Genomic DNA, 15,110 nt, shown 5'->3' on the forward strand with positions numbered 1-15,110 from the left:
CAGGAAACAATCAAGCTTTTTCACATTTATTTTTGCGACCAAGGAAATACAGAACGACCTGAAAGCGTCCCTCAAGCAACAAGGTTGGCATACCAGCTTAAACTCTTAACTCCTAAGTACCTTGGCTTCTTTACGTGCTCTTCTAAAATCACAGGCTCCGTATAGGTGCAGAAATTAACGCGTCGCTTTCTTCGCCGCTAGTTCAAAGCGTCGATGGTGTGAATAGAACAGCTCTTTGGATAATGAAAAGATGGTAGGTTATGGATCTAGACATACTGATCTCCCGGATGACCTGTCCTAGTGCCACTCTCTCCAATCTGCTATTCTGTCTTCAGCACTCGATCAGGATATCGAGCGACTGCAGATGCTATCTGAGCCGCACTGCAAGGCCCTGAGGCTGAGCTCCTGGCCTTAGAAATTATGGCAAAGGTTTCACTCATTTTCACTGTCCCAGAGACACCATACTTAATGGTTGGACCTTAGTAAATGCGGAATTCTTTGGACTATGAGACGCTGTCACTGGGTTTAAAGAAGTATAATAAGCTGTGAAGCAATGTGGCCTGGAAGTTCGAGGTATGATTCCATACATGCGTATATATTTTATCCGCTGTGCGGGTCAATTTCTTGCCGGTCCTGTGATGTAGTTTCCGTTGAAACTATTTTCCACGATTAAAAATCTCCGACACTATCGCTTTCGTATTGCACTTTCTAACATGCTAAAAATTTTCGAGTCTCTCCTTTTCCTTGCTTTCACCTGGTGTTCAGGCTATTAAATTTGACCGTCTTTTACTTCCAGATACGGCGGTGCAAACGCAATTTACTTTATATGCACTGATCTTGTTCCGTCCCATCTACCGCCTATATTGGAATGTACTTCCTGTTTTTAAATAAGAGACCTTTTTAGGGCGTAGCTCTTATACGCCCTTTCGAGGATCAAGCCGCGATGCCGTCGCCGTCGGTGTAACCAAGCGCGAGAGGAGCAGGGTGAGGGGAAAAGATCAAGCGCGCTCCTCTCGAGTCCGGTTGTGCCTAGTGGACGGAAGTACCGCCGATCGCTCATAGATGGCGCCGGAGTGGTGCACGCCGCGCGCCGTCCACGCATTGCCTTCTCGCATCGCCCCACGCTCTGCTCCGTTGGCGGGCGGTGCTGGGAAATCTGATGCGCGCGACACATTGTCCTTGTCGGCCACACCACTCACAACGTTGTCTTCCTACTATAAACGGCCTGGTTATGAACCATACATTGGTGAAGCAGGGCGAGCATATGTCCGTTCATTTCTCCGAGCATAAAGCCACCTTCTTGACAATCAAAGACGTGGAGAAGAGTGTTACTTGAAGAAACAGTATCCGTGGATAATAAAGAGTGCCTTGTAACCGCACAAGCATAGACGTATATCTCAAATTATTCGACCCCGCCGCGGTTCCTCAGTGGTTACGGCGCTCGACTGCTGACCCGAAAGACGCGGGTTCGGTCCCGGTCGTGGCAGCTGAATTTCGATGGAGGCGAAATTCTAGAGGCCCGTGTGCTGTGCGATGTCAGTGCACGTTAAAGAACCCCAGGTGGTCAAAATTTCCGGAGCCCTTCAATTCGGCGTCTCTCATAGCCTGAGTCGCTTCGGGACTTTAAACGTCAATAAACCAAAACCAATGAAATTCTTTGCTTCAATACATCTAGAAATCAAAACACAAAGCTGAGCTCAAATTTCGCGTTAGGGAATATCGTAATTGTCCTTAAAATTGTTTTTGCTTCTGAAAAATGTCGTTCTATCTTTTGCATTACTGCTACTCCCGTCTATATCTTTTTGTAAGCTCTGAGGGTAAATTAAATAATTTAATTTCATAAAACGCTTAGCGTCCACTGTTTCGCAAGTTCCGATGAGACGAAATACACGGCGGTATGCCGGCGCGTTGCCACTTCAGGCTTCGTAAAACTTCACAGAGCCGAGCGTTTTGTTCACCCCGTACAAGTGCACAACCGAGCGGCACGTGCTGTCGCACTTGTAATGCTTCTCTATCATGCTGATCTAAATCTCACGCTATGAATTTTATCTGCAGCGCTTTCATAAGTATGTACTCCAGAATGTGCCAGCGTCGCCACTGCTATCAGCGGCAGGGCGTTATCTTTTTCCATGGACAATAGCGCATTTTATCCAACTTGTTGGCACGCGCGTAGACCATAAGCGAAGAGAGAAGCTGCCTTGATCGATCTGGTCCGTCAAACTGCAATTTTTGTTCCATCCTTATTACTAATGTTAGACGAAGGTTTAAATCAATTATTTCTGACCTCGCCCATTGTTCAAAAAACTGATTTTTTTGTGTTACTTTACATACCGGGGAAGCTTCGCAAAACACATTGAATATCGAACACAAATGAAAAGCGCATATGTCACAAAAGATTTCTCAGCTTTTACCGTTTTATTTCTAAATTAACTTAAAGGCAAAACCTAAGGATCTGACAGTCCACATCCGCTACTGGTCGAGTGGTTTTGTCGAATTGCAGAGTGAATCAATGTGCCGAGAGGAGGTCTTAAGTAATTACCTCTGCGTACAAAGACTCCTCTCCCAGTGGTACCTCTTCTCGCTTTTCAGGTCAAGTGCTGGAACCAAGCAAGTGGCTGCCAGTATTCTACGGCAGCTTCAGGAATCGTCCAGCATTATCTGCGGGAATGTAAACACCACTCAGTGTTATGTGCCAAGTGTTCGGCCACTGTGCTCTGCAGAGACGTGTGCGAGCATCTCAGGTCAGCCTGTTGCGACACTTCGAAGCCTCTCTCATCCGAATGCGAAGCTCCTCCGAGTCAAGTCGAAAAAACAGCGTTTTTGGCTTCTTTCAAAACCGCCTTTGCAAAGCAGGCGGATGCAATCACAGCGTGTCTGAGGCCGATGGCTCTCGATATCAGCGCTCAAGGGGACAGACTAAACGAAATATCCCACAGCATGAACGCACTCAACCAGACACTGAGACAGGAACTAGGGGATTCAACGAGAGAAATTCACGACAGCTTGACGAAAAGCGTACTCGAAATTGAAGCGTCCAACGATGGGCTCAGAGAATGTTTTGCCACAAGCAGAGACACAATTAACCCTTTCCCGACGACTATTGAACGTTTAGAAAAAACTCTGAATGATAAATTCAGTGGAACTAGAGACGACTTTTCACAGATTGCAGGTGCCATAGAAGAGGTCAAACTACAAATGAACGAAAGCGTGCAAAAGACGTTGACCATTGTCCTCCGACAGAGGGAGCTACAAGTCTCGCAATGCAAGTTTGTTGTGAATGGATTGAAATCGCTTCAGCAGTCTGCGACGCAGAAAACCTGGGCTGTCTATGACAGCGAGCAGGTGTACATTAGAGGCTACTGCATATCTCCGGGAGTGTACCTTCTAAAAGACGGTGATTCTGTGATACTACGGGGGAGATACACCCTGCACAAAGGCGACTTGGACGACTTTGTTCCTTGGCCGTTCGTGCATAAGATGAGGCTGAGCGTCATTGACCCGAAAGGAGTCGCCGAGCGTGCGCTGGAAGTTAAACCAAGTCGGTGCAGCGAAGTTAATCAAAAGCCAACAATGTCCAGTAACCGAGCTGGTTATTGTTACAACCCGTCTTTGAACCTCAAAAATCTCATCAAAGACGGATTCGTAGAAAATGACCAGCTTCAGATTAGGTGGGAGCTGCTGCCTTGAATCGTACTTCAGCAGGGAGTGTGGAAGCCACTTGGGACTTCACACCTCTGACCACTCACACTCGACGACAGACTTTTGTTAATTGCTTGGGCGGTGGAATGGAATAACTCAGACCTGTGGACTATACCTAGGCATATGTAACTCACTGTGGTTTATTAAAAAATTGCAGCAGTTATTATCTGCTTACCCGAGTGCTTATGCAGCGAAAGCTACACAAGCGTGATTAAAGACGGTTTATCTTTGGTACATCTTTTATTGTTTCTTAACTCCCCCCCCCCCACTTCACAGCCGCTTATTCGTCTTCACTGATTGGCTTGATGGAGACAAAGACTGATCGATGGTCAGGCCCATGCCAAGGACTACTGTCAAGGGACAACTGTGAATTTGTGTAGTCTCCTTCTTTTCTTGCAATTGCTTTTGAACTTTACTGCAACTTTCAAAACAAATGCTTCAATTACTTAATTCAATGCTTCATTTACTTCGATTACTTTAAGGCGCCTCGTTGTCTGCGCATATGTTTCGCAAACGAAACATCTAGTAATTCATCCCGAAGACTGAAACAACCCTGAGTGTGGCTCTCGCACCCGTATATTTATATCTAATCTTTTTATTATACTTTTCACACTGTGTACAGATAATTGCCACAAATTAGACAACAAAGGACTAAGCAACAGCGAAAAGCAGGGCCTTCACGTCATTTAATATCGACGTAACAATGTACAAATAACTCATTTTCATTAAAAGCGAGACATTTCTCTACTTTTGTTCTGCTTTGTAGGCTGCTGGGAACAATGAGTTACATAGCTCGCGGCTCACAAAGCAAATTATTGTATTCCAAGATTATTTATTTTGATCGGGTTCGCTGGAAAATAGAACGTGTTCAAACAAACGGAGTGTGCCATCGCCATTTATCGGCACGAAATGCACCAAGCTTGTTGCGCAGACGAATGCCACTCTGCTGAACTAACAGAGGAAATTGTTTCCGAATAGACGCACCTCTCATAGAAACTTTGTTGGAGAGAAAAGAAGAGCTTCCCGAGCGAGTTTTTCTCAATTTCATCGGACCTGCAACCGAAGCTTGTCACGCCATGCCGTTTCTTACTAATACCTAGAGGGAAAGATGGCGGCACGGCACTTCAACCCCCATGGACGCTCAAAGCATCATGGGCCGGTGAGCTACTTGGTGCCGGACAGTCGTATTTTTTCGGGAACAGAGTGGCGTTACTGAGATGTTCCAATCCGAAAACGCTGTTCTCCGTGTGTGTGTTCATACGTGCTGCTTCAGAGAAGAGCCGTCAAAAGGAGCGCCCCCCGCGCGCAGACGAATTCGGCGCGAACGTAGTGCGCAAAACCCAGAGTTGCGACAACGCAACAGCACATGACGCCAATATAAGGTTTCTCTTTTCCGAAATGCCATTAAAATACCTCCTAAAGTGTTTAAGCAACATTTTTTTACATATTTATTTTCAAAAGTGCGCCTGTTAAGCACGAAATATTAGTTTCTGCGGTGTGCAATACTTGGCCAATTGAAAAGCAAGCCACCTCTTATTTTAGGCAAACTTTTGGATCTACGCTCTTTTATGCTCATTTGTTGCAATTTATAGACTGGGTGTTGAACGTTAGGTCATTCTTTATTATCAAACAGCGTCTACTTTTGCATTATTTTTGGCCAAAAGTTTTGGTTCTGCAGCCGATAGCTCACCGCCCCATGATGCTTTGAGCGCCCATGGTGGCTGAAGTGGTCTTAAGGAAGCTCCATGCAAACTGCCAGAGACGAGGCGCCAGCTTTCCCTCTAGGTAATAATAAGAAACTATATTCGCCGCACAGGAATGACGTCAGGTAGGGCAAAGGTTCTATGCTCATAACAGATCTTTCAAAAATTGCGAGGACACTTTGGCAACTATAGTGTTGAGACGCGAAAGCCGAGGACACTATGCCATGACGACTTCCGGTGGATGTGACGTCACACCGTTACCGTGGCTATATCGACATCTGCGTTATTTCGACGCAATTTCGACATTTTTGCCTATAATTAATTAACTCATTAATCTACAGTCATCAATCTTAGCTTCTAGGTTCAATTTTTCCTATTCTATCTGAACCAACCATTGGTTTCCTTCTATCTTTTTAGTTTCAGAGTTAAACGCGTGTGACGCGCTTTGTTAACCGACAGACGACAGTATGAGCCATTAAAGGCTTTCGCCTTAAAACAGGGCATGCCCCTAAGCGAGCTCGTGAGCGTGCAGCGAATGAAGAGAGCCCGGAAGAAGTTTGCTGCGACGATTTCCAACGTTCGACGTCATAAAGGTCGGTTAGAAATTCGCCAATTTTTTTTTCGTCCCGCCCGATACAGAGCCTACAGAAGCCAACAGGGGGGGGGGTCTCGAGCCTCCCAACCCTCCTCTCCCCCCCCCCCCCCACTTGCCCGCACTTGGCGCCTATGGACACAGGTTACTCTTCTCGCGCAACCTCTCACGACCACCATTCATTTAACACCCACGTGCCACAATGGTCAGCTTGTTCAAAATCTGGTGGGCCGGTTGTGACGACACCACAAGGTCATGTGACTTATGTGGGCATTATGGTTCCGGAGTGGCCGGTCACTCCGGCCAACAATGCTGCAAACGGTCGCCAACGCGTACGGCGGAGTTTTTTTTTTTTTTCCCCGACACGGTGGGACTGACGCTCTGGCGTTAAAAGCAAATAGCGACAAGACGCAGCTGAACTGATTATTGGCTCCTAGGCCATGCGCTCAGCCATGCGACTGCCGATAGGAAGCGGGTATCTCCCCGAATGTCGCCTTGACGGCCGGCGATAGAGGAGATTAGAGCGCGCATTGACGGGCGGCTGTCGTCTTTCATAGTGAATGCGAGCGGGCGTTGGCGTTGAACGACGCTTCCCCAAACCATGGAGTACAAGCTTGTTGGATTTTGCGTCGAGCTGGACGGGCGGCCCCTGCATTTCCTCAAGCCTCTTCCACCGAACAGAGTTTGCAGTGCTTGCGGACTGGTGCGCCCCAGGACGGCCTTGCTTGCATGCGGACACACAATGTGCGGACCCTGCTACGAGCAGTGCGCTGAAGGAGATTCGCACGTCTGTCCGCTGGACGGCTACGAGTGCCAGGACGATGACGTCGACTGGAGGGAGTTCCGTGCAGAAGAGCTCTTGAGGAGAGAGGTGAGCGAGTACGGAATGTATACTAGAAGTAGTTCCTTGCAGCACAACCAAAGCTGCGATGAGTGCACAGGCGACGTTCCGACGGAGCAAAATGTAGTGTCACTATAAAATAGGCATCTATATGAGATATGAGATACTGTGGGCGAGGGGCGTCTCTATATGAGACGCCCCTCGGAAGTTTAAAGTTGCCGTGACTTAACGAGTGCAGTGAATGAGAAACTTGAGAAACTGCAGCGAATGAAAAAGGCAGGGCGCAAGGTACGCTAAGGGCACATAAGGCGACGATATTTCAATGTTAAATTTAAATAAAAATGCCCCATCCCTGCGTTCTGCACTCGTCACCGCTTCTTTTGCTGCTGCCTTTGCCAATGACGCTGCGAAAAACACTTCTGCTTATTTAAAGCAAGGAGGGAGCGAGAAAACAGCTTATTGTACAGATTTGGTATACCACTAAATTGGTAGCGGGTCGCCCGCACGACGACCAGCTGTTCTTGCAGGTGGTCCCAGGATAGCCAAGCACTCCACCAAGTAAGGGGTGGGAAAGGATATTTTAGAGATTACATAGCTAGCGCTTCCTCAATTTTTTTTTTTTTTTAAGCAAGCCAGATACGGCTGAGTCAACCGATCTAGGCCCTCAATTGTCGATCCCGACTCTCCCTCGTCGACTAGCCTTCGCACCTGCTTCTTCTCGGCACGGGAGGATATTACCGTCTTAGTAGCGCCCTACGACGAAACGCCGACGAACTTAAAGAACCACAACCAATTGCATTCAGATTTAAGTTCCGCTGATCCTAGGCTGGCTGTTGAGTCGCTCCATAAGACTAGCGCAGCGTCGCGACAACTTACGAAATTGAGGCGCCCAAAAAGGCTTCTAATGTGAAGCTAGAGATGCGGCTGCCATTGGAAAAATAGTTGAGCGCTGGTATGGCTCAAGTGCATTAAGAGGCAGTGGGAAAGGTTGGTGTAGTATTTTTGGCAGTTAAGACATAAAGGCGAGACCCTATGGCTGTAAAGGTACGCACTAGCCAGTGTACAAAGGTTGTTAAGCTGAATTTTGCGTTGAAGACTAAGATATGAGATGAAGAGCACAGACTAGTCGATGGTAGCATTTATTTTCTCGCAGTTTGTTGTACTGGATGGAGATTTGCTTCTGATATTGTAGGGCCTCCATCCCGGACGAGTGGATCACATGTGCTCAGCGTAATGTTTACAAGACGACCTCATCGTTCTGCTAGTTACCTGCAATCACGGCATCGTCGTATTTCGATCAAGGTGAACTTTAAAAAAAATGAGCCGACGTTGAGGCAGCGACCGAATATCGAGTGTTAACACACCTAACATAGGTCGCCGGTTCGAGTCCCTGCCGCGAGGTAGACTCTAATTTAACTAGCAAGTTTATGCTGCAAGCAACGCGAAGCACGTTTTTCGGCATAGCGTTGTCAGTGGTGCAGTACATCGGAGTTCGGTTAGCAGGCTGGTTACCGAATATTTAACTATTGCCTATTACTTTTTAACTATTACATAGGCTTCTTAATTATTGATAGCCGTGAAGGCCAACCGTAAGTAATGTCCATATCAGTTTCTAAATTTAGAAAATACTGTTAGGCTAAACGCTGTGCCGCAACATAATTTAGCTATTTCGACGAGTTGCATGCACTGGAGAGGTTGCTTTGCGTGCAAGCTTCTCAAAACCGCATGTATTTTGGCGCGATGTAGGCAAAGTTTGTTCGGCCATATCGTAGATGGTAACCACAGTTTCAAAATTCTGAATACTGGGCCCTAATTATGGCAAGCTACACGTCTTATACAGTAATAGTTAAAGAGTTAACTATTAAGTATTAGTTAACAAGCCTGCTAGTTAGTACATCTAAGCCGCATTCCGATTTACTACACTGCTGACAGTGCTATGGCGAAAAAGCGCTCTTATAATTCAAAAAGCCAATATTTAGAACTTCTGCAAAACATAAGGTGGAACACCCTGTATATGATGGCTTCTAAATGTAACGGGCTGCTTTATCTTTTCAGGTCAAGTGCTGGAACCAAGGGACAGGCTGCGAGTATGTTGGTCCTGCTACGCGAATCGCCCAACATTTCCAGCGCGATTGTGGACACCACCCCGCTCGTTGTCCCAAGTGCTCTGCCACCGTTCCCTGTCGCAGTGTGATCCCGCACCTGAAATACGGCTTTTGCAACCCGGTAACTGGCCCCGCATCCGACGGCGAAGGGCAGTTAGAACGCAGGGATGCCGCATGTTTTGACTGTTCTGTGAAGAACACATTTGAAAAAGAGGTATTAGAAGTCAAGGCATGTCTCGGGCAAATAGTTTCTCACATTAGCGCACACGGGGACAGGCTGAACGAGATTTCCCAAGTGATAAATAGCTTCAAAGAAACTCAACAAAATGAAGCTACGGCTGAAGTTGCGGAACGCGATGACAGGTGCGCACGAATCTTGTCTAAAGTGAGCGCATCTAACGAAGAGCTAAAAGGGGCCTTGATCGGAAAGCTTGATGCACTTAGTCTTTCTGAAAGCATAAAAATGGAGAAAATTGTGAAGGATGAAGTGGGCAATGCAGCGAAGAAGACTGTAGAAAAGTTGTCAGTGTGTGCAAGCGCCATCGAAGCAGTAAAAGCAGCAGTACAAGAAAACAATGAGTTTATTCAGAAGGTACAGGGCGACATGAAAAGCATTCCGCGAAACACTGAACTAGGCAAGGCGCTGTGCGTGTTTTCTGTAAAAGGTGTCAAGTCACTCCAGCAGACGGCGATCAAGAACGGCTGGGCTTGGTATGACGGTGGGCTAGTTTACCTGCGCGGCTACCACTTGTCTCCTGGCGTTTCCTTCACAAAAGATGGCGAATGCCTAAAACTGTATGTGCGGCTACGTCTGTATAAAGGTGCCACGAACGACGTCCTGCAGTGGCCATTCCAGCACAGGATCAAGCTTGGCGTGATGCATCCAAAAGGAGGGAAAGACCGCGTGCTTCAGGTCAGCGGTGACAGTTCAAGTGTGTACCTTCAAAGGCCAACAGTATGCAGTAACGGTGGTGCCGCCTATACAAAGGGCTCAATCAGCGTCGAAGATCTTATCACAGACGGCTACGTGGAAAATGATGAGATGCGTGTAATGTTCGAGCTCCTTCCGTAATTGGCACAGGGAAGGAAATATTTTTAGGGACTGAAGCTCTTCGAAATAATTTCTAATAAGCAGTAGCCGTCAATGCAGTTAACACTGCTAAAATTTTTATAAGGCTTTTTGGCAATTATTCACCTCTAACTCCCCGTTTGTGGAAGTTTTGTATCGCTAACTGTTTAATACAATGCTTGGATTTTCATATTTTCAGCAATTTGGATGACAACGAACGCAATGTCCCAAATAAAAGTTTGTGCTTAGTCATTGTTTTTTCCTTTTTTTTTCTCCTAAGATCACCGCTGCCGGATGCTCTTCTAACAATCTGAATGTAGACTGCGCAAGCAAACAAGGAGAGCGCACAGCGGATCGCAGACAGCGCGGTTGCTATGCAGAAGCAGCACTCGTACAAGAAATTTTATGAAAAACTTCCTTCATCCTAAATGCGTCCACTATGGGAACAATAACTTTCCCACTTAATGCCAGTTAGCCCTCTCCTGCGCAAGCTATAATAATAAGCTTGTTTGTTGCCATCGAAGAGAATTTGATGGAGGACGTGCGAAAAAAAAGCGGCAATACTCTTGACAAAGTACTCACCCCCTGTCAGACGGCAGTGGCAGGGAACGAGAAACGAATTTCATGATTATATTAAGAAGATTTTTTAATATAAATCACGCTTAATATAAATCAATACAATCAAGAAAATAAATATAATAGTACGGGCAGTCGAGGAAACTACAACAAATTATAAGCAATGAAAAACGCAATAGGCAGCTATGCATCAACCAGCAGGTGATAGTGTAAGGCCCTTTGTAAAACGGCAGTTGCAGTATTAGTAATAACTGAAATGAAACATAAAAGAAAAAGCGGCAATCCGCTTTACGAAGTTCTCACACTCTGTCAGACGGCAGTGGCAGGGGACGAGAAACGAATGTCATGACTCTATTGAGGAAATTTTTTGGTATAAATCAAGCTTAATATACAACAATAAAGTCAAGAAAATAAACGAAATAGTGCGGGCAGTCGAGCAAACTACAACAAATTATAAGCAATGAAAAACACAATAGGCAGCTGAGCATCAACCAACAGGTAAGAGTGGAAGGCACTTCGTACAACAGCAGTTGCTGTATTTGTAATAACTCAAATGAACAATAATACTTCGCAGAGAGGAGATACAGTCTAGCCCGGTTATAACGAAGTCGGCGGGAATCGGAAATCACTTCGCTATATCCGCTATTTCGTTATATACGGACTACGAAAAAAAAATGCTAACATCGGCATACCTATTTATTGCCGCTGAAAGAAGTCGTCCAGCGTCCCCTACAACGCGTACAACATCCATACAACAGCATACAACGATCCGCGATAACGATAAAAATGAGCCACGCTTCCAACATGCACAATGCTGCCGCGCTTTCTCCCTGCCTTGCGCACCGCGGCACCGACATAAAACAAAGCGCGTGCTGCCACACCTCCTGCAGACTGCAGTCCAGCCGTGGCGCCGACTGCCTGGGAGAAATAGATAACCGCGATTGGCCAAGACAGCCGCTCTCTGCGACGTCATCGAAAAAAAAAATCGTCTCTGTTCTTTTTACATTTTTCCCCTGCGCGGCGTGCTCTACCGCTCTACGCCGTGACGCCGTTCAAGGACGGCGCAACACGAGGCCGGCGTGCCATGCGATGCAGTGAAGCAACCTTTCGCTCCGCAGGAGAGCAGACGACGCCACGAAAGGACGCCGTCAGCCGATTTTGCTCTTATTTTCGCGGAAAAAATCGCCTCAAGGACGCAAAAATGTGTTGATTGGCAGATTGTTTTTCGGTTGGTACTAAATCTCTTTGTTATATCCGCTGACACGCACTTATTTACTTCGTTAAAACCGGACCCAAAATGTATTGAAAATGCAAAAATAGGAATGGGAAATTGAAATCCCTTCGTTATAACCGCTATTTCGCTATAAGTGGCTTCGTTATAAACGGGCTAGACTGTACTAGTAATTTCAGGGCAGCTAACGCTAGGTCACTGAACACGTTTAGTAAAAATAGCAGTTAATAACTAACCTTTTGACAGCCGTAGTTCGTTCTTGTAATATGTTAAACCAAGTAAAGTGTGTGTAAGTGCGAATAGGGAGAATGAGACTGATGCAAAGGAGTCGGAGAGTAAATATTATCGATATGCAGGTTTTGCTCCACTTTGTACAAGGGCAACAGTGTACAAACATATAGACAGTACGGTGACGATGTCGAGGGTAATTATGAAATTTTTTTTGATAAAATTGGGTTTTCAGGAAAGTAAACGACGCAGTAACTGTCTCTTGTCGGTGGACACTCGAACCGCGCCGTAAGGGAAGAAATCAAGGAGGGACTGAGAGAAGAAAGGAAGCAAGAGGTGCCGTAGTGGAGGGCTCCGGTATAATTTCGTCCACCTGGAGATCTTTAACGAGCACTGACATCGTACAGCACACGGGCGCCTTTTGCGTTTCGCCTTCATAGAAACACGGCCGCCACAGTTGGGTTCGAACCCGGGTGCTATGGTTCAATAGACGGGCGCCTTAACCTCTGAGCCACCGCGGCTTATCAAAATGGTCTTCGTCTTTGTCGCCTTCGGTGAGCTGACTAGCACTAATGCTGTTGCGCTCTCTCGGACGGACCTGTTAACTAGAACTGACAAAGAATCCTTTGTTTTGTAAAAGCAGCAATAAGGAGGTAGCATCGCGAAGTTAAAGCACGTCTTTTTTTTTATTTCACAGGGAGTGCTACAGACGCAGTACATTGCAGAAATTACATAAACTGCGCGGCGAATCTCATGCACTCCATACGAAATCATTATTCCTCTCATAGCACCACCTCCAGCCCGGCCGTTCTGAAGATGCTAGAAAGCGGCAGCAGGAAGTGTCTATTTTTTTTTCTAATTGCTTTTAAGCCGCTGCGGTGGTTCAGTGGTTATGGCGCTAGGCTGGACTGCTTAAGGACTGCTTCACACAAATCGTGTCCAAAATTGGTGCCTCTAACCAGGAACTAAAAAAAGTTTTGGCCGCAAAGTGTGATCCACTTAATCTTCCCGAAAGCATAAAAAGATTACAGAAAACCTTGCAGCATAAAAAGACTGCCACTAGCAGCGAAGCAGTTTGAGTTGCTGCGCAAGCAAAGAACGATTTTACTCCGAATATGGACCACGTCAAAAACGTTCTGCGACTCATTCAACTAAGCAAGGCATTGTGCGTGTTTTCTGTGCGGAATTTTTAAGTCCTTTCACGAGTCCGCGATGAAGAGAGGCGGAGCTCGGTATGCGAGCGTACTGGTCTACTTACGCGGTTACAACTTGTCACCGGGGGTCTGGCTCGTGAGCGACTTCGAGTGAGTAAAACTTTACGCATGCATCCGCCTTTATAAGGGCAACATGGATGACCCTCCGCAGTGGCCATTCCAGCACAAAGTCAAACTTGGCGTGATGCATCCTACAAAAAGTGCTGACCGCATGTTTGAGGTCACAGGGTCACCTTCTATTGCGTGCTTTCAAAGACCATCAGTATGCAGTAGCTTTGCCGGTTACTTTACGCAGGAGTCCCTCAACGTGGATGGTCTGATCGCAGACTGGTACGTGGAAAACGATCAGCTGCATGTGATGTTCGAGCTTCTTCAATGATCGGGGCCTGAGTGCCAAACTTGTTTGCATTTTGAAGTGATGGGAACTTGGGTGGTTTTCTGAGTATATTGCATCATTGGCCTAATTTATTGTATTGTACGTCGGTTGCTTTTATGATATTTCCCCTACAGTAATTACCCCATGGGGGCGCTGTTGGTATTTCCTATATATAAATAAATATAAATAAACTGTCATGAGTCGCAGCTGTCGATGCAGCCCCATTGTTCTATGTGCAACATGCCTGGAAAAAAAATATTAGTATATTGAAATATTGTAAGGTATTGCCATAAAAATATTGAAGATGATGGTCTGTTCTTCTGATATGTATGAAAATCTTTCTTTCATAGTGCTTCCATCCCTCGCATCAAGCAGTTAAGTCTGCCATAGAAAACCAGTGGGGAACTCTTTTGACGGGAGCAAAAAACGTTAATAGCAAAAAAATACAAACCTGGCGAAGGGAGATCACCGGATATATTGATTGTTGTAGTGAAATATTCGAATATATGAAAAAAATTGGGTTCATAAATTTGTTCCCGTTCAAAAGTGATTGTGTCCGGAATTGTTGGGTGCAACACTGGCAAAATTTTAAAAGATTCTCAGAAAATAAATATTTTGCGCTAATTTTCCTCTTCGTGGAAGTTCTGTGTTGGTAAATTCTTCAATAAAATGTTGTTTATATCATAATTTCAATAATTTTCGTAGATACTTAATGCATTGCCAAGAATAAAGTGTCTACTTAGCCACCAGTGCAGCCGTATTCCTGGCGCTGCGTTCAGCGCTATTTTTTTCTGCAACTGTCGGCGGTGGGCCCAAATGAGCCGAGCTCATGGACAGCGCAAGGGACGAGGACGAGAAAGAAGAAGAGGACCGCCACAGCGCTGTCTTTCTTTTCTCGTCCTCCCTTGCGCTGTGCATAAACACGATGCACCAAGTGGCCCGCACATCAGCTCTTGAAAACCAAGCCGCCTGATGATCTTCTAGCCGTCGGAAGTAGACTCCACAGGGAGGAGATCGCACACTGCGCCGTGGGTATGCCAACGCAGTAGTCATACAACACAAAAACTGAATGAAGGAGTTGGGTACTCACAATGAGGTTTGTACACTTGCCGACGCGCTACATCATCGTCAGCATCATCGTAACTATGTAGATTGCAGGCTTTACTATTGACTTTCAGTTAGCCCTGAATTAGCCCTGCTCTTCACAGGCAGGAACGTCGTTGAGTTCGCGAACTTCTTAGTATTATCTGCAGAACTGACTTTCTGCCGCCCCGTTATGCTAAATAAAGCTGCCTGATGAGGACCGGAAAGAAGATGAGCGATAACACACGGTAGTACCAGAATTCACGTTGAAGGTACGAGGCATCGAGCTGTGTGCGGGATGTAGCTGATGATATAACGTCGAGGCAACCAACTACAGCAGTGAAGTTAACGTGTAAGCCAAAGTTCTGGCTACGCAGCGAAGAAATAATGTAG

General features: G+C 46.1%; 2 protein-coding genes across 2 annotated transcripts in view; both read left to right on the top strand.

Moving 5' to 3' along the window:
* The window catches only part of LOC149329662 (TNF receptor-associated factor 6-like), a 30,566-nt gene that overhangs the window by 1,740 nt on the left and 13,716 nt on the right, over positions 1 to 15,110 (top strand). The gene's annotated exons all lie outside the window — the stretch shown is intronic.
* LOC149329663 (uncharacterized) lies at positions 5,712 to 10,261 on the top strand. The gene is made up of 2 exons (XM_089560386.1): positions 5,712 to 6,865; positions 8,891 to 10,261. Exons 1-2 carry the CDS (start codon positions 6,596 to 6,598, stop codon positions 10,010 to 10,012), a joined length of 1,392 nt encoding a protein of 463 aa, XP_089416512.1. The 5' UTR covers positions 5,712 to 6,595; the 3' UTR covers positions 10,013 to 10,261.

Source organism: Amblyomma mixtum, chromosome 9 (genome assembly GCF_055824585.1).
Source record: "Amblyomma mixtum isolate Tamu chromosome 9, ASM5582458v1, whole genome shotgun sequence".
NCBI classification, from domain to species: domain Eukaryota; kingdom Metazoa; phylum Arthropoda; class Arachnida; order Ixodida; family Ixodidae; genus Amblyomma; species Amblyomma mixtum.